The following is a 19,035-nucleotide window of genomic DNA, read 5'->3' on the forward strand; positions in this document are numbered from 1 at the left end:
TGAGGAAGGGAAATCGATTTTAGTTAAGTTAGAAGTGGGTGAATTCAAAATTCCAGTTTTTTTTCAGTCACCACTGAGACTTTTATTTAAAATATTCAGATCTGCACAGCCATTGCAATGATTAACATCCTTACATGTTTATGCTGTGCAAGTTAAATTACTGTTAATATCAAAACCTTGTTTGCCAGATCTTTTTGTTTACGACAGAAGAATATGTCTATTTTGGAACAACCTCCCAGGAAAACACTACGATGACATTTTCTGTGAGTTTCATGCCATCAGATTGGAAAGACAGATTGCTAAGTGTGTCTTTATGAAGCCCCTCTAAGTATCATTGTAAGAATATTTAGGGTTTACATGTCCTACTTTTAAAAATGATGAGTGGCCTGGACTCATTAACTGAGCAGCCTTCAGTTAACATCTGTGATCCAACATCTGTTCAGGAGATGCATAGCAGACCACACATTATACCAGGCTGATGTAATTTTTTATTCAGTACAACCTGTCTATAATAATGTGGTCTGGGTAATATACCAGGAATAAGAGCCAAATGTGTTTGTGCTCTTCTGATGGATACCTGTTTTTAATCTATGTCCATTTTAGAAATAATTTGCAAAGCTTTGCACCATTAAAGAAATTCCATACGGCCATAAACCACAAGTAGCATTTGCATCTGTACTAAAACTGGCTGCTAGTTATGAGTTTTTAGTTGCTTCTGCAAAATTGGATTGCAAAATTAAGTTAATGGTGCGATATCTAACTACATATTTATAGCTGTTAAATGGCTTATTTTACATATAATCAACAAATTTACATTTGAATCTATGTGCTTTAATGTGCTTGAGGCATGTTGCTCTTAATTCATCACCTCAAATTGCTGTCACCAACAGTGACAAGATGTGCAATCACCAAATTTTCACAGCTCATAATTCTCTGTGCAAACACAATCCAAGCTTGGAAGTTTGCAGTCTGACTGTGTTGTGTTTTTCAAAGTTTGAATGAGTGTTGTATGAGAATGTCACATTCAAACTACTATGTTTCAAAAGATCTGACTGAAAATGTTAATGATTGACAAAGTCAATTAAGACCTTTCTGCCATAGGTGCACCGAGGGGCTGGGAACTGTTTAGAGCCCCTCGGGATGTACAGCTCAAAATGAATGTCTGCCAATGGTTGTAATGTTCATTGTTTGTACTGATACACCTTGTGATTCATGTTGTAAAAGTTGAACCTGATTGTATTTTTGTGATGGTGATTTTGAAATGGTTTGAAATGTTGTTGAAGGTTTATAAATAAAGTATATTTTTGCAAAAAAAAAATTGACAAAGTGTATAGGAAAAGGAGGTTATCTAAAATTTCTGAAGATATTGGTTTAAATGAGCAGTTTTTAAAATCATATTGAATTGAAATGGCAATATGATGAACTTGTGATTTATATGTATGCACCTTCAGCGTTAACAGTAAAATATTGATTTGTGTGAAAGAAAATTCTTAACTCAAAAATGTGCTTATATTCTGATATTAAGCTCTTTGAAAGGAAAGAAGGACTTGCATTTATAAAGTGGTTTTCGTGACCACTGGATATCTCAAAGCACTTTAAAGCCAATTTTTTGAAGTGTAGTCACTGTAGGAAATGCAATTTGCGAAATTGTACATAATATTGTCCAGGTCACTAGGGATAACTCCCCTGCTCTTCTTCGAAATATTGCCATGGGGTCTTTTGTATCCACCTAAGAGGGCAAGGGGCCTCAGATTAACATCACATTTGAAAGACAGTACATTTGAGAGTGCAGTACTCCCTCAGTACTGCACAGGAGTGTCAGTCTAGGAGTGGGACTTGTACGCTGTACAAGTATATAGCCTGTTTTATTTCTAGGATGTGCTTTACCTAACTACACATGACTATTGTAAAGATGGAGTTCATTACAGGCTTGCAAAGAGGCCTTGGTGATTTGAAATTGGTCTCTGAACATTTTTTTATTCATTCACAGGATGTGAGCTTTGCTGGCTGGGCCAGCATTTATTGCCCATCACTAGTTGCCCTTGAGAAGGTGGTGGTGAGCTGCTGCCTTGAACCACTACAGCCCATAGTGCTGTTAGGAAGGGAGTTCCAGGATTTTGACCCAGCAACAGTGAAGGAATGGTGATTTATTTCCAAGTCAGGGTGGTGAGTTACGTGGAGGGGAGTTTCCAGGTGGTGGAGTTCCCATGTATTTGCTGTCCTTGTCCTTCTAGGTGGTAGTGGTCGTAGGTTTGGAAGGTGCTGTCTAAGGAGCCTTGGTGAATTCCTGCAATGCGTCTTTAGATGGTACACACTGCTGCTACTGTGCGTCGGTGGTGGAAGGAGTGAATGTTTGTGGGTTTGGTGCTAATCAAGCGGACTGTTTTGTCTTGGACAGTTTCCAGCTTCTTGAGTGTTGTGCGAGCTGCACTCATCCAGGCAAGTGGTGAGTATTCCATCACACTCCTGACTTGTGCCTAGTAGATGGTGGATAGGCTTTGGGGAGTCAGGATGTGAATTACTTGTCACATGATTGCTAGCTTCTGACCTGCTCTTGTAGTCACAGTATTTATTTGGCTAGTCCAGTTCAGTTTCTGGCCAATGGTAACCCCCAGGATGTTGATAGTGGGGGATTCAGTGATGGTAATGCCATTGAACATCAAGGAACGATGGTTGGATTCTTTCTTTTTGGAGATGATTATTGCCTGGCACGAATGTTATTTGCTAGTTGTGAGCCCAAGCCTGGATATTGTCCAGGTCTTGCTGTATTTGGACAGGGACTGCTTCAGTATCTGAGTTGTGAGTGATGCTGAACATTGTGCAATCATCAGCAAACATCCCCACTTCTGCCCTTTAAGGAAGGAAGGTCATTGATGAAGCAGCTGAAGATTGAGCCTAGGACACTACCCTGAGGAACTCCTGGAGCTGAGATGACTGATGATAAACAACCACAACCACCTTCCTTAGTGCTAGGTATGACTCCAACCAGCGGAGAGTTTTCTCCTGATTACAGTTGATGCCAGTTATGCTAGGGCTCCTTGATGCCACACTAATTGCTCCAACCATAAAATGGATCGTTTTTTAAAAAAAATGTTCCTGTTACTAACCATTCCTAACAGCTTCAATCACTGGAAAATGGTGGTTTTGTGTCTTCATCAAAGATGACTTGCATGCCCAGAGATCCTACGGCTGCTTTATAATGATGCTGGTCAGTCTTCCATTAGCAGGTCATGTGTGGTTCAGCTGGTGTTAACCAATAAATGTTGGCGGAGTACAGATATTAGCCTGTGATGTTGACACAACCAAAGCAGGCATAGCAACACTGACATCAGATAGGCATAAGATCCTATCCTTTGTTGCAAAAGAACAGCCTAAGAGCTGTGGGAGAAAAGTACATGTAGTCAAACTGCTCAAAGTTTTGAGCATTCTGATCTTAGTCAGTAATGTAGTCACTTTCGGAATACTTAAGTATGGCAAGTGTTTTAGAAACATTACTGGCTTGTCGCCTTGAGGCATTACAACAGTAGGAAAACATTCAGTACTTTACAAAGCAAATAAAAATATCAATTGCTTTACTGAGATATGTGTATTATGATATAAGCTCCCAATCCTCAAGGTTGAAGGGATTGCCCACCTCTGAATTAATGGGTGCAAATTAATGCCCAGTTGAGCCAGGGGCGGGGCCATAAAATGTGGCAAGCTGTTCAAAATTCCATTGCCTTCGGCGGGACCGTAAAACCCACCGGCCTAAAATTCAACCATGTGTATTGGGAGTGGGAGTAATGTTAAGTACTCCTTACCCATTTGAAAGTTGATTTTTTTTAAAATACAGCTGCAACGTTTAAATGAAACAGGGCAGACTGTTGGCATATGCCAGTGGTGTTTTACTTGATGTAAATGTGCACTTCGTATCCCATATTGTTAGCTTCCTATCTTAACCAGGCCATCTAAGGAAATGTCAGGTACGATCAAAATCAGCACCATAGGGAGAAAGGAGATGTAGCCAAATATGATAAGATACCACTGCCCTGGCTGCCAGTAGCTGATACAGTTCTGACCTGGAATAAAACTGGGACCTTCCTTCTGTATAGCATAGATACTGTACATTGGATACTGTAATTATGAATTGAACTGTCAAGAAAATCAGTTTTCATAATGCGTTCATAATGTTTATAACAAATGAAAATAAGGTTGATATAGTATTTTTGTGCAAAGTACTTTCTTCCGGTTTTGTAGCTGTGGTATGTGATCAGGTTTTGTGACAATCATCCATCCTTTATATAATACTATTGTGGCATTCTTGCTTCTGTGTCTGAAGGTTGTGGGTTAAAGCCCCACCCAAGGACTTGAGCAGGTAATCGAGGTTGAGTGCAGTACCCTGGGAGTGAGGATTGTTGGAGGTGCTGTCTTTAAGAAATTAATTCAAGATTATGTCTTTTGTGCAATCCCATGGCACCATTTCAAAGAAGGTCAGGCAGTTCTCCCAAATTTCCTGGCCATCATGTATCCCTCAGTCAATACTACCCAAAACGGTTTATTTGGTCAGGAATCTCACTGTGCCCACTGACATTGTGAAAATTAGCAGTTGCATTTGCCTAAATAGTAAGTGACTACATTTTGAAACAATATTTCATTGGCTGGTTTGGGCTGCATTGAGAACATGATATATAAACTATACAAGTGCAAATTCTGCGATAGATGGATTAAATTAGCAACGCTATCATTTGAAGAGTAAAGAGATTTAATTTGAAATGAACTTTAGGGGAATAGCATGGTTTTATTAATATTTGTTTGGTGTGTAATCATTAGTGAAAGAAGATTAAAGAGCACAAATTAATCATTTGGGTGAAGCAAGTAAGATAAAATAATTAACTAGAAAAGTGACTAGCTCCCCAATGCCTCAATTGCTGAACACTTTGCCCTCAATGGAATAAAATTGTGCAAGGAAGAAAGGTCCCATATTCAGTCTGCATTCTACTGTGGCTTAACAGCTGAAGGGGCAATGTGTTACAGTTAACATTAGCAGCCCTGGGCTTGGGAATGAGAAAATCACTGGGGTTCTACTTCTGGTTGTGCTACAATGACAACTGCTGGGACAGTGCAGGTTTATATCAAATGAAACCTAGATTAAGTTAGCTTGTGTAGTAACTGAAAGTATAGTCTCTCCTCCTACCTATCAGGGGTCATGTGATTTTTCTTGGAGGCCCTGACCAATCAGCCCTAAGCGTGGGTAATCTGGGGGGTCGGGAGGAGGGGGGTTGGGGGGGGGGAGGAGGTGCGGCTTCTTGCCGAGGACCTGGTTCAAGCATGTAGCATCTGAAAAGCTCTCTGTAATAAAGTTCACTGTTTCTTGTTGAAACATGTCTGGTATGTCAAGTCATTACAGCTTGTTAATCAGAACCTTCAGACGTGGAGAGAAAATGATAATAAAAGAAAAAGTTGAATCTTGAATTTTGCATGGCGAACAGATCTTCATTATTTAGTTCCTGAAGTATTAACAGAAACCTTGGTTTCCTACAAAAGGAGCCTGTGTACCTGCAAGACAGATAGCAAAGTCAAAAGAGTGCACAGGCGAGAGGAAGGCGACAGTGAATCAATAATTGTCAGATCTGCTGATTACTGTGCCGAAGCAAGTATTCCATGAATGCTGGGCGATGTCTTTTTGGTGCATTTATTCACATATAATACAACTGTCTTAAACTGCCTGGACATTAAAAAATTTGGGGAAATGTGGGTTTTTTAAATTTTAGTCAAGTGTTAATTGCACATTTTTTTAATGCTGCTGTTTTCTTTAAAGCATTTAAATCATTGTTGACTTTTTCAAATCGATTTAAGTCTTGGCTCAATTTGAGTCATGCTGAGTATTGTAACCAGCAGAGCATAATGTATGATCTGAGAGCTGGCACCAATACAGTGCTGCAGGCTGTTGGCAGATTTGCGCACCTGTGCTGAAAGTGTAGGAAAATAATGAAATATAAGGCATATTTGTAAAATATTAAATCACTCCCCTTATGCACAACAGATCTAAGCAGCATTAGAATCACATGTTGGGGGGGAACGGGGTGGTAGAAATGCATCTTGTATAATGATGAATTGGTGCTAATTATACTCTGATTTATTACAGTCATAATCAACGGACATCATCGTTCAGGCACCCAGTGACTGGGCAGATTTCATCAGAAAACATTGAGTATACCCTGAAAGAGCAGTGAGTATTGTGCTGTGTTAGTGTGCTGGAGCTATGACTCTGGAACTTTATTTTAATGGTGCATTAATTATAATAACTGGCTGTAATTCTAATGTAAAAGGAACGCTTTGTAATTATTTCAAATTAAATATGATCAATTACCAAGTCTATGGTGTATTTCAAGTTGTTAGCCTTTTGAGCAATATGTTTTATTTCTGTTGGAGTGCTAACTTAAAAGATTATTGAGAGGATGATGAAAAGAACCTCAATAGTTAACAGTAGTGTCCCAAGGCTCCCCCGTCAATCTACACATGCCAGAGTGGTTCCTGATTAAATCTTGAATTGCTGATCTCAGTTGGAGCAACAGTAGGATCCTCCTGCTTATGGTAGGAAAAGATAGGAAAAATACACTGATATCTATTGTCCCCTGTTGAAGGTATATGGTCGAGGGTAAGATTGGGCAACAATGAGCATGGAGCCAAACTCCAATAAGGAGTTAATCATTTGGGAGGGACAGGGGTGTGGTGGGAGGAAGGAAAGGAAGAAAATTGGAGATTGAAGGGGGAAAAATGTGTGTGTTGAGATTTCATCCTAGGACATTGCATAGGATGGATTTTCAGTCTAATTAATGATATCAGTGTAAAAAAGTCACTGGAGGCAATGGCCTAAATTTTGCGGTCAGCAACAAACTAATCACACCCTCTGTTCATTATACTGACAGCTGCCTACAGACTTTCAGTGAATTATTAGATGGTAACTTATAGTAATTAGAGAACCATTTAATTGTGGTGCCCAATACAGGGGATCTGGGACTTTGTGAACAAAGCAAGCACCACTGTCTCTTCAACCTATGCTAACTGGTAATTGAGATTGGATGTGAGATAAACAGTTTGACAGCACAATGGCAATGGAGATGACGGTGAGGTGGAGCTGGCTGTTAGCAGTGCATTTCAAACCTGGCACCAAATCTTCAGATGTCACTTGGGGCAGTATGTTGATGAAAACTAAGAGGAGATCAAGTACAGATCCTGGCATGGGGTGATAATCCAACTACAACGGGATAGTTAGAGGTAGAACAAGGACAGTTCCATTCAGTGAATAATCCTTACTGAAGCACACAGAGTCAGAGCAGAGAATGTCAATTAATGTTTTAACTTAATGTATGTACAGAAGATGAAAGAGAGCTGGAATTGAAAGAGAGATAAAAGATGGAAAAAGTAAATAAATTAAAAATGAAAATACTTTATCTTAAATCTCTAACAATTAGGATCTGAAAGAAAAGGACTTCAGACTTGTAAAGGTAAATTTTTTTGAGCCAAAAAGACTTGAGACTACCCATGCTGTTAACAATATGTTTTCCTCTGAACGGCTAAGCCCTAACTTTTTCTGATGTGTTTGTTGCATAAGTACAGTAGCTTCATGCTTTTGTCCATTGGTGCCAAACCTACTGGCAAGGTACTGGTTAGTGAAGCTTGAGGCGAAGCAGGGCAAATTGGACAAGGTTTTACTGTGCATGTTGGGAGATGGTGGCATAATGGTAATGTCAGAGGACTAGTAATTCACAGGCCCAGGCTAATGCTCTGGGGATACAGGTTCAAACCTCACCATGGTAGCTGGTGGAATTTAAATTCAATTAATTGATAAATCTGGAATTGAAAGTTAGCTTCAGTAAAGGTAACCATGAAACCATAATTGATTATTGTAAAAAAAAGCCATCCGCTTCCATTAGACATAGGAGCAGAAATTAGGCCATTCGGCCCATCGAGTCTGCTCCGCCATTCAATCATGGCTGATAGGTTTCTCAACCCCATTCTCCTGCCTTCTCCCTGTAACCTTTGACTAGCTTCACTAGTGTCCTTTAGGGAAGGAAATCTGCCATCCTTGCTCTGGTCTGGACTACATTTGACTCCAGACTCTCAGTGGTTGCCACTTTACTAACTGCCCTTTGAAATGGCCAAGCAAGCCATGAGTTGTACTGAACTGTTAGAGAAGTGAAACCAGATGGCCTGTAGTTGTTCAAGAAGGCAGCCCACCACCACCTTATCAAGAACAATTAGGGACGGACAACCAATGCTGGCCTTGCTGTCAGTGTATAGACCCCATGAAAGAATTAAATTTAAGAAGTGCAAATGCTAAAATTTACTCCATCATCACAGTGGTGAATGCTGAGATTATTACTGTCGTTATTGTTGAGCAAAATTTGAGCCATTGACTCCAGGGCTTATAATGGAGTGAATTTTTTCTCTGGCTGTTTTTTTTCTTGTGTTGAGACTTCAGACTGTCAAATTAACCTGTGAAACTGAAGAAAGAACTCGCACTGTAAATTGTTTCACAATCAGTGAATCACTTTTTTTGAAATACAACCACTGTCAACAAATGGGCAAACACAGCAGCCAAACTGTGCACAGTAAGACCTCACAATCGCAAAAGAGATAAATGTACAGTTGATCATTCTTTGTGGTGCTGGTTGAGGGACGAATATTGATGAGGCCATTGCTCCCTCCAAAGAGTGCTTTTTACATCTATCTGACTCGACAGTTGGCAGGGTCTCCGTTAAATGCCTAAAGCTGAAAGATGGCACCTTCGACAATGCTGCAAGTCTTTCAGTATCATACTGAATTGGTAGTCCAGGTTATGTGCTGACATCCTGAAATGGGATTTGGATATGGTGGACCATAACATCCGAGGTCCAGGGTGTTTTATCTGGAGGGGTGGGAACCCAAAGATGCGCTGGGGATGTGGGGACCCCAAACACCCCACCAAAGTTCCCAGGTAAGGATTGCACAGCAATTGCCTGAGAAGTGCAAACTGGAAATGATCAAAAATTGTGATTTAAAACTTCAGATGGTTCCAACTGTGTTACATCAGTGAATTAAAAGCGCTTCTGGGTAACCCCACCCCTGAACCAGCCCGGCGCCTCTCAAGGCCTGAACCAGTTTCAAATTGTACCCACTTACCTTATACACTTACTTGATCAAAGACCTTTAAACCTGGCTGGACCTTTAAACTTACCTGTTTATGGCAGCTAGTTTCAGTTCTGAAAAAGGGGGACGTGGCTTACTTCGACTCTACAGCCCTCAACACTAGGCCCCGGGGACACACTGCACTGCCCAGATCTTGTCCAGCCTGCGTCAGATGGTTGGGCAAGATAGGATCGCCTAGGTTTCCAGGAAACTGAGCGGTAATCTGACTCAACTGCCAATCCATCAAGATGTTACAGCCCATAATTTTTACTCTGGGGCATTGGAGCAAGAGTAGGTCATTTAGCTCTTCAAGCATATTCCACTATTCAGTAAGATGGTGGTTGATCTGTAACCTAGTATTGATATGGTCCTTTGCCCCATATCCATTAATACCTTTGGTCGATATAAATCGATGTCAGATTTAATGTTAACAATTGCCCTTGCATCAAGGTCCATTTGCAGAAGACAGTTCCAAACTCCTCCTGCCATTTGTGTTCAGAAGCGTTTTCTAATTTCTCTCCTGAAAAGTTTTTGGCTTCATCTTCCAGGCTATTTCTTCTGGTGCTACACTCCACAACCCGTGGAAGTAGTTTATCTATTTAATCCATCCGTTCCTTTTTTAATATCCTGAAAACTTCAGTTGAATTGGCCCACCCTAGTTTGAGTCATCTCCTTGTTGAAGTCCAAGTATCACTCTGATAAATCTACCTTGTCCTCTCTCCAAGGCTAGTATATCCATCCTAAAGTTCAGTTCCTGAACTAAACACAGTACTCCACGTGTGTTTTAACCTGGGCTTTGTATAGTTGCAAGATAACTTTCACCTGCTTGTATTTTGCTCCTCGAGACATAAAGGCCAGCACTCCATTTGTCTTTTTGATTATTTTCTGTACCTGCCCATGACATTTTAATGACCGATTTATAGACCTCAAGTCTTTTTGGGCCTCCACTGTTTTGAAATTTTCTCCATTTAGAAAGCACTTTGATCTAACCTTTTTAGATCCAAAGTGGCTGACCTCATATTGGCCTATATTGATATTCATATACCATATTTTTGTTCAGTCACTTAATTGAGTCATATCTGTTTATAACTTTCTACTTCAACCTACACTGCTTATAATGCCACCTATCTTTGTGCCATCAGCAAACTATGTTTCTCTATTCCACCATCTAAGTTCTTAATAAAGACTGTGAATAGCTGAGACTTCGCTTTGGGATGAGGGTATGTTAAAACTAACTCTTAGCTCAGTTGTTATCAAAGATAAGTTAATTAATAATTTAGCTACTTGAAGTAAGCTGTGCATATAGTTGCTCTTTGGAGGGAGGCAGAGAAAAAATAAGAAATAAGGGTGGAGGGAGAAGTTGCTGCCTTGATAGCAATTACATGCATTAGTTACTAGGAAATCATGTAGTAGATCTTTATAAATGATCTGATTTGGTGAAGGACTCACCATAACTAATGGGCCAAATCTTCCGAGGAATGGCAGTCACTGTTGGATAGCCACTTGCCCCCTATTTTTTTACTCCGTACCAGAGCTCCACATTCTCCCTTAGTCTTCCAAACCAAGCCTCTTTAGAAATGCAGAGTGTACCTGTCCTTGGAGTCCTTATGCGCTGTGCATGATCATCAGGAAGCCAAGCCATTTTACAGCACTAGCTGCTTTTTATTCATTCACGGGATGTGGGCTTCGCTGGCTGGGCCAGATTTATTGCCCATCCTTAGTTGCCTTTGAGAAGGTGGTGGTGAGCTGCCTTTTTGAACTGCTATGTGGTGTAGGTACACCCACAGTGCTGTTAAGGAAGGAGTTCCAGAATTTTCACCCAGCAACAATGAGGGAACGGCGATGTATTTCCAAGTCAGGATGGTGAGTGACTTAGAGGGGAACTTCCAGGTGGTGGCGTTCCCATCTCTCTGCTGCCCTTGTCCTTCTAGATGTTAGTGGTCGTAGGTTTAGAAGGTGCTGCCTAAGGAGGTTTGGTGAATTCCTACAGTGCACCTTGTAGATGGTATACACTGCTGCTACTGTGCATCGGTGGTGGAGGGAGTGAATGTTTGTGGATGTGATGCCAATCAAGCGGGCTGCTTTGTCCTGGATGGTGTCAAGCTTCTTCAGTGTTGTGGGAGCTGCACTCATCCAGGCAAGTGGGCAGTATTCCATTGCACTCCTGACTTGTTCCGTGTAGGTGGACAGGTTTTGGGAGTCAGGCGCTGAGGTATTTGTCTCACGATTCCTAGCCCCTGACCTGCTCTTGTAGCCGCAGTATTTATGTGGCTCGTCTCGTACAGTTTCTGGTCAATGGTAACCCCCAGAATGTTGATGGTGGGAGATTCAATAATGGTAATGCAATTGAACGTTAAGGCGTGATGGTTGGATTCTCTCCTATTGGAGATGGTCATTGCCTGACACTTGTGTGGCGCAAATGTTACTTGCTAGTTGTGAGCCCAAGCCTAGATATTGTCCAGGTCTTGCTGCACTGGGACATAGACTGCTTCAGTATCTGAGAAGCTGTGAATGGTGCTGAACAATTTGCATTCATCAGCAAACACCCCCACTTTAGCCTTATGATGGAAGGAAGGTCATTGATGAAACAGCTGAAGTTGTTTGGACCAAGGACACTACCCTGAGGAACTCCTGCAGTGATGTCCTGGAGCTGAGATGACTGACCTCCAGCATCCACAATCATCTTCCTTTGTGCTAGATATGAATCCAACCAGCTGCTGTATTTTGGTAAATTTTCACTCACTAGCACAATGAAAAGCTTTGGGACACTTTAAGTACCTTTTTTAGAGTGTTAGTGAAGGGGTGTGATTAAGGTAAGTGAGTAGGGGTGGTAGGGTGCCAGCTGGTTGGTGGGTGTTTAGGGTGGCAGCTGGGTAGGGTGATAGGTGTCAGGGTGGGTGGAGAGGCATGGTCATAGGGTGAGTAGGGGCTAGGATGGATATGGTGGCAGCTGGGTAGAATGATAGGGTGGTGAGATCAAGTCAAGTGGAAGTCGGAGGGTTGAGGATGGAGTTGGAGGGCTGGGGGGGGCGCGGTAGTGAGTCAGGTGCAGCGGTTGTCAGTGGGGAGTTTGGTGTGTGGGGGCGGTCAGGAGGTACAGAGATCAGTGTATAGTTAGGGTAGACGTGGTTTTTTTCCTGTATAAAATTTCCTGGATAATGATCCAGGTAAGTGGCTTGGAACCCGTCGAAGTCGTCAGGGTACCGGATATAGGGGATTGCCCATTAGACGTTGAAACTTCCCAGGCAGTTTCCGTGGAGTCCTTGCATCACGACTTCTGGGGGGTCTCCCAGTGCATCTTCTGGAGTGTCTCCAGGGTATGACCATCCAGAGACCAGAAGATATGGGCCTAAATTAGAGTAGTACTAATCATTGAAGTACATGGATGATTTCTATTGACTCAAGCCTATTATGTCTATTTAGTGTAGCTGCTATCACACTATCAGAGACTTTTTGTAAAATGTATTTGGTGCAACTATACTTCTCACCTGGTTCTATTAAACCATAGAAGTGTTTTTTGTTTGTCCCTTGTTTTCTGCTGTTCTCTTCTGATGGTTCTGATACTTTCTGGAGTACAGCTCCAGGGCCATTGGATGTCCAGCCATACCTTGTCCAATTGCCTATTCTTCACGCAAGAGAACCTAGGCAATGAGTGTGGCCTGAGTGTGATATAGTCTAGCTGAACCTACTTCTCACCTGACATCTAAACATTGACTTTCCACCTCATCCCTTAATCATTACCAGTGTTGAAAAAAATAGTTTTTTTTTTAGGAGAGTGATATGGGAACATCACTACCATACCCTGAGATGAACAAAAATCAGAATTGAAACTGGGACTTTCCTGATTGATTCAAATAGATCGTTAGAAGGGCTACTTATTGCAATTTCTCATCTGGATTTGTTACGTGGTATGTGTATTGTGTGAATTCTTTGTCCACCAAAACCGAGAGTTATAGAAAGAACCACTAAATGAGAAGGCAGCGGGCCTATTCACGTCAAGATGTAATTGATATGAGCAGCAGCTCATTTTTTATTAATTGCTACTCAGATAATTACAGCTCTCTATTTATTAGTGACTTTACCTCAGCCTAATATTTTCAACTAAGTGTTTTTAAATTGCAAATTGAAGTGTATAAGATGAGGATACTTTCAACCTGATATTATTGTGCCTCAAATTTGTGTAGCTCTTACATGGGATCATAGAGCAGATGTATCTTAGTATATTACAAATCGCACATTTGTGAAAAATGTACAAAGATGTGCTATGTGAATGCATACACTTACCAGAGAAAAATTAATGCTGGATTATTAATAACCCCATAAAGCCATACAGGATAAGAACAGTGCAATGGTCAGCTTAAAAAAAAAATAACATATTTGAAGTCCTCCCTCCACCCCACTAAAAAAAATAGCAGCGATGTGATGCATTGGTATTTTAAAACCCTTCATAAGGGACACACCTTAATTGTTAACAACACAGGGAATGCACCGCACGTCTGGTTTAAAAAAATAATAAAAATGTAGAAATGTACAAAGCGAGAGACAATGCTGATTATTTGATTTTTAGTTCAAGCCTATCTCCTGATCTGTGGTCATACAGCATTCATCTTTCAACAATAGTTAGGTTTCAGGCCCAGTGTTGAGCACTCACTGCAGCTGTTAGTACCAGTAATAGAGCCCCAGAGAATCAGCCATGTGCTCTATCGTATCCCATACATTCAGTTGCTATGGTAGCAGGAGATGAAAAATATAAGCACCTGGGTTGCTGTGCCTGAAACTTCGGCAAGTGGGAAAGGAGAACAATTTATTTTTGTTGTTTTCAGTGCACAAATGAATCGTTCACTTTGGTAAGTACAATTAATTGAATCAGTGGAAAATTGAGAGAAATATTTCTTTATTTGGTATAGAAAGATAAGGTGTAGCTTCATTTAAATACCTTTATTAACATGTGTCGGATGTCCATTTTAGCTTCTGAGTGCTGTACAGTCAATTTCATGGAGATTGCCTGCTATTTGATGTTGTCAGATACAAGTAAATATAAATCAATCGTGAATATATTTTTAAAATAAAAGAACGAAGGAACATTTGCCAAGGATAGGTGAAATGCAGTGTATGGATAAAAACAGGGTTTAAAATTTTATTCTTCAGACATGGGTAAGCTGACAATTCAACATTTATTCCCCATCTCTAGTTTTGCTGATGGTGGCAGGATATCTTGTTGAACTAATGCAGCTTTTTTATGGTGATGCTGATCCTACAGTGGTGTTCATTAGAGAGATTTGGGCTTTTGACCTAGAAATGAAGGAACAATGGTGTATGTCCAAGACGGAAAGGTCTATAATTTGGGCTGGATCTTGGAGGTTGTGGTGTTCTCATGATCTTCTCTTCACTGGAAGGTGAGGATATCAAGTCCAATGGCAGGAGCACTGGGTCAGGAAGACTGCTTTGGCCTGGGTGTTGCTTAGCTTCTTAAGTTCTGCTGTGCTTGTGTCCATCCAGGCTCAGGGTGAATTTCAGTTATACTCCTGCCTTGAGTTTTGTTGACGGTGGCGATTGTTTGAGAAGTCTAGAGATGAGCCACTCAGCTAAGAATAACCAGTTGTGTGTTGTACATCTTAAATATGGTTGATTTAGTTAAGCATCTGTCAGTGGTAACCCCAAGAATATTGTCCCTGTAGTACAATGGTGGAACTGCTGAAGGTTGAGGGAAAGAGGTAGAGATGGCTACACTTGCATAGGGCAGAAATATATCCTGGATGTTATCCGGAACTTGTTATATGCTGACATGTGTACTTCAATGTTGGAAGAATTGTGATTAGTGCTGTATATTTTAGCCTTGTCAGGATATAGCCCCATTTTTAGCCTTAAGATGAAAGGAAGATCATTGGTGAAGTTGATAGTTGGGCTGAGGATATTTTGTTGAAGAACTCTTGCAATGGGTTTACTGTGCTTGGCCTTGAACAAACCATCTTTGTGTCATGTATGACCACCTACAAGGGGAATGATTTTCCCTTTTTTGATTTGGTTTTGCCAAGCCTCTTTGGTTCCATATTCAGCCATTGGGTAGATACTGGCATCTGTAATTATCAGAACCTCAGGAGGGAGTCCAGTGAATTGTCCACTTGAAACTTTTTTACTGAAGACCAAAGATGTTTGCAAAATTTTCAGCCAGTCTTGCCTCTTACGGTGGAAGAATGAGAAGGTTAATAAAGCCGCCTCCTCTGTTGTTTGGTTATTCACCACTGTGCTCAACTGGACGTGGTTGTGCTATAGAGATTTTCTGAACTGTTGGGTGCTCTGTCTGCTGTCTACTGCTTTGTGTTTAGCATGCTGGTAGCCCAGTGTAGTAACTTCCAAAGTAGGTGCTTAATTTTAATATGCCTGCTCATTGCAGGCTATTTATATTTCCCAATAAGCCAGAGTTGTTGGAGGATGGATAGATATGTTGAGCCTAGCAGTTACAGATTGTGGCGGTATAAAATGCCAATGTTGATTTATGACCTATAAGATGCCCAATTTGGGTTGTCAGATCTTTCCTTAGTTTGCCCCACTTGTCACAATGGTGTTACATAAAAGAGAGTGTCCTCAAGACCTCATCTTCACTCTGCAGCGGTCACTTCGACCAGGGCTATCATGGACAGGTGCAAGTAACAGATGGATTGGTCAGGACGAAGTCAATTAGGTTACTTTTTTTTTTGCTTTTGGTTTCTTCATTGCCTGACACAGGCCAAGTTTTGTCTGTGTTGATAGTTCTTAAGCACTCCTATTGGTGAATGTTGAATTCCAAAGTACAATCTGAGTCTTCAATGTTCAGCCTCGATAATGTTCACAATGGAGATGTACATATTTATCAGCTGAGGGCATGCAATAAGTGGTGATTAGCAGAATGTTTCCTTGACCTTGTTTGAACTCAAGCTATGAGGCTTCATTTGGCCCACAGTTAATGTTAATGATTCCCATGACCAAACACACTGGACTGTAAACCATTAAGCCCCATTGCTGGTGGAGTTATCTTGCCTGTGGGATAGGGTGTACCCAGGGATAGTGATGCAGAAACCTGGGATGGTCCATTTCTTTACCACCACTGGATCTTGTGATGATCTCCGACTTCACCCCATTGCCTTTCTGCTCTGATTGTTACTGATCAGCTGGCTTATTGTTCCCATGGAATTCAGTTTGTTGATGCTCTATGTTAACTCCGTTCCACCTATGTCAACTCCGGATCTCTTTAACTCTGGGCTCCCCATTATTGTCTCCACTCCCATTCTCTGTTTGATACCAGGATATACTACTACTATATACTATTGCCACGTAACCAGGTCTATATAACTTGAGTTTTTTGTGTTCATTGGTCAGCATGTTTTTGCTGTTGTTTAGGACCTGAGCCCACCATCTCTTTCCATGTTTTCCCCCAACCCTTTACTCTTTACTTCTTTTAGATCCCTCTCTCACATTGCCCTCCCAAGAGGTGGGGGGGGGGGGGGGGGAAGTTTAAAGGAAGCATATTTGTCATAATCTGGTATAATATACCTTTAAGATGAATATTGTATAGGAAGATAGACCATAAGACAAAGTAGCAGAAATTAGGCCATTCGGCCCATCGAGTCTGCTCTGCCATTCAATCATGGCTGATACGTTTCTCAATCCCATTCTCCCGCCTTCTCCCCATAACCTTTGATCCCCTTACCAATCAAGAACCTATCTATCTCCATCTTAAATACACTCAATGACCTGGCCTCCACAGCCTTCTGTGACACTGAGTTCCATAGATTCACCACTTTCTGGCTAAAGAAGTTTCTCCTCATCTGTTTTAAAAGGTCTTCCCTTTACTCTGAGGCTGTGCCCTTGGTCCTACTGATGGAAACATCTCCCCCACGTCCACTCTATCCAGGCCTTTTAGTATTCTGTAAGTTTCAATCAGATCCCCCCTCATCCTTCTAAACCCCATTGAGTATAGACCCAGAGTCCTCAGACGTTCCTCATATGTTAAGCCTTTCATTCCTGGGATCATTCTCGTGAACCTCCTCTGGAACCTCTCCAGGGCCAGCACATCCTTCCTGAGATACGGGGCCCAAAATTGCTCACAATATTCTAAATGTGGTCTGACCAGAGCCTTATAAAGCCTCAGCAGCACATCCCTGCTTTTATATTCTAGTCCTCTCGAAATAAATGCCAACATTGCATTTGCCTTCCTAACTACTGACTCAACCTGCAAGTTAACCCTAAGAGAATCCTGGACTAGGACTCCCAAGTCCCTTTGCACTCCAGATTTCTGAATTCTCTCCCCATTTAGAAAATAGTCTATGCCTCTATTCTTCCTACCAAAGTGCATGACCTCACACTTCCCCATGTTGTATTCCATTTGCCACTTCTTTACCCATTCTCCTAACCTGTCCAAATCCTTCTGCAGCCTCCCTGCCTCCTCAATACTACCTGTCCCTCCACTAGTCACCGGCTGCCATCCTGAGAAGGACCCCCTTATCCCCACTCTCTGCCTTCTGCCAGACAGCCAATCTTCTATCCATGCTGGTACCTTGCCTCTAACACCATGGGCTCTTATCTTACTGAGCAGCCTCCTGTGCGGCACCTTGTCAAAGGCCTTCTGGAAGTCCAAGTAGATAACATTCATTGGCTCTCCTTTGTCTAACCTACTCATTACCTCGTCAAAGAATTCTAACAGATTTGTTTGGCATGACCTCCCTTGATGAAACCATGCTGACTTTGCCCTATTTTACCATGCACTTGTAAGTATTCTGAAATCTCATCCTTAATAATGGACTCTAAAATCTTACCAACGACCGAGTTCAGGCTAATCAGCCTGTAATTTTCCGTCTTTTGCTTCACTCCCTTCTTAAACAGGGGGGTTACATTAGCGATTTTCCAGTCCTCTGGGACCCTTCCTGACTCACGTGATTCCTGAAAGATCGCCATTAACGCCTCCACTATCTCTTCAGCTATCTCCTTCAGAACTCTGGGATGTAATCCATCTGGCCTAGGTGATCTATCCACCTTCAGACCTTTCAGTTTTCCTAGCACCTTCTCCTTGGTAATGGCCACCATACTCACCTCTGCCCCCCTACTCGCTTGAACTTTGGGGATGTCTTCCACTGTGAAGACTGACGCAAAGTACCTATTCTGTTCCTCTGCCATTTCTTTGTTCCCCACTACTCCTTCTCCAGCGTCATTTTCCAGCGGTCCAATGTCCACTTTTGCCTCTCTCTTAGCCTTTATATATCTAAATAAACTCTTGCAATCTTCTTTTATATTACTGGCCAGTTTACCCTCATATATAATCTTCTCCCTCCTTATTTCTTTTCTAGTTGTCCTCTGTTGGTCTTTGTAGGCTCCCCAATCCCCTGGTTTCCCACTGCTCTTCGCTGCATTGTATGCTTTCTCTTTAGCTTTTATGCTGTCCCTGACTTCCCTTGTCAGCCATGGTTGCCTCGTCCCCCCTTTATTATGCTTCTTCCTAGGGATGAATTTTTGCTGTGTCTCCCAGATTACTCCCAGAAACTCCTGCCATTGCTGTTCCACTGTCTTTCCTGCTAGGTTCATCTCCCAGTCAATTCTGACCAGCTCCTCCCTCATGCCTCTGTAGTTGCCTTTATTCAACTGTAGTACCGTTACATCTGATTCCAGCTTTTTCCCCTTGGAATTTACCCTGCAATTTATCATATTATGGTCACTTCCTCCTAAGGGTTCCTTCACCTTAAGCTCCCTTATCAAATCTGCCTCATTACACATCACTAAATCTAGAATTACCTGTTCCCTAGTGGGCTCCACCACAAGCTGCTCCAAAAAGCCATCTCGTAGACATTCTACAAATTCCTTTTCTTGGGCTCCACAACCTGATTTTCCAAGTCTACCTGCACATTGAAATCCCCC

General features: G+C 41.7%; 1 protein-coding gene across 9 annotated transcripts in view; it reads left to right on the forward strand.

Moving 5' to 3' along the window:
- Window positions 1-19,035, forward strand: part of plekha7b (pleckstrin homology domain containing, family A member 7b) — a 518,153-nt gene that overhangs the window by 306,116 nt on the left and 193,002 nt on the right. For all 9 annotated transcript variants that reach the window (XM_041197491.1, XM_041197492.1, XM_041197494.1 and 6 more), the window contains one exon: window positions 6,125-6,208. In XM_041197491.1, the coding sequence (XP_041053425.1) occupies window positions 6,125-6,208 (84 nt within the window). The remainder of the gene's footprint in view (window positions 1-6,124; window positions 6,209-19,035) is intronic.

The sequence above is a fragment of the Carcharodon carcharias genome, chromosome 10, assembly GCF_017639515.1.
Source record: "Carcharodon carcharias isolate sCarCar2 chromosome 10, sCarCar2.pri, whole genome shotgun sequence".
NCBI classification, from domain to species: Eukaryota; Metazoa; Chordata; class Chondrichthyes; order Lamniformes; family Lamnidae; genus Carcharodon; species Carcharodon carcharias.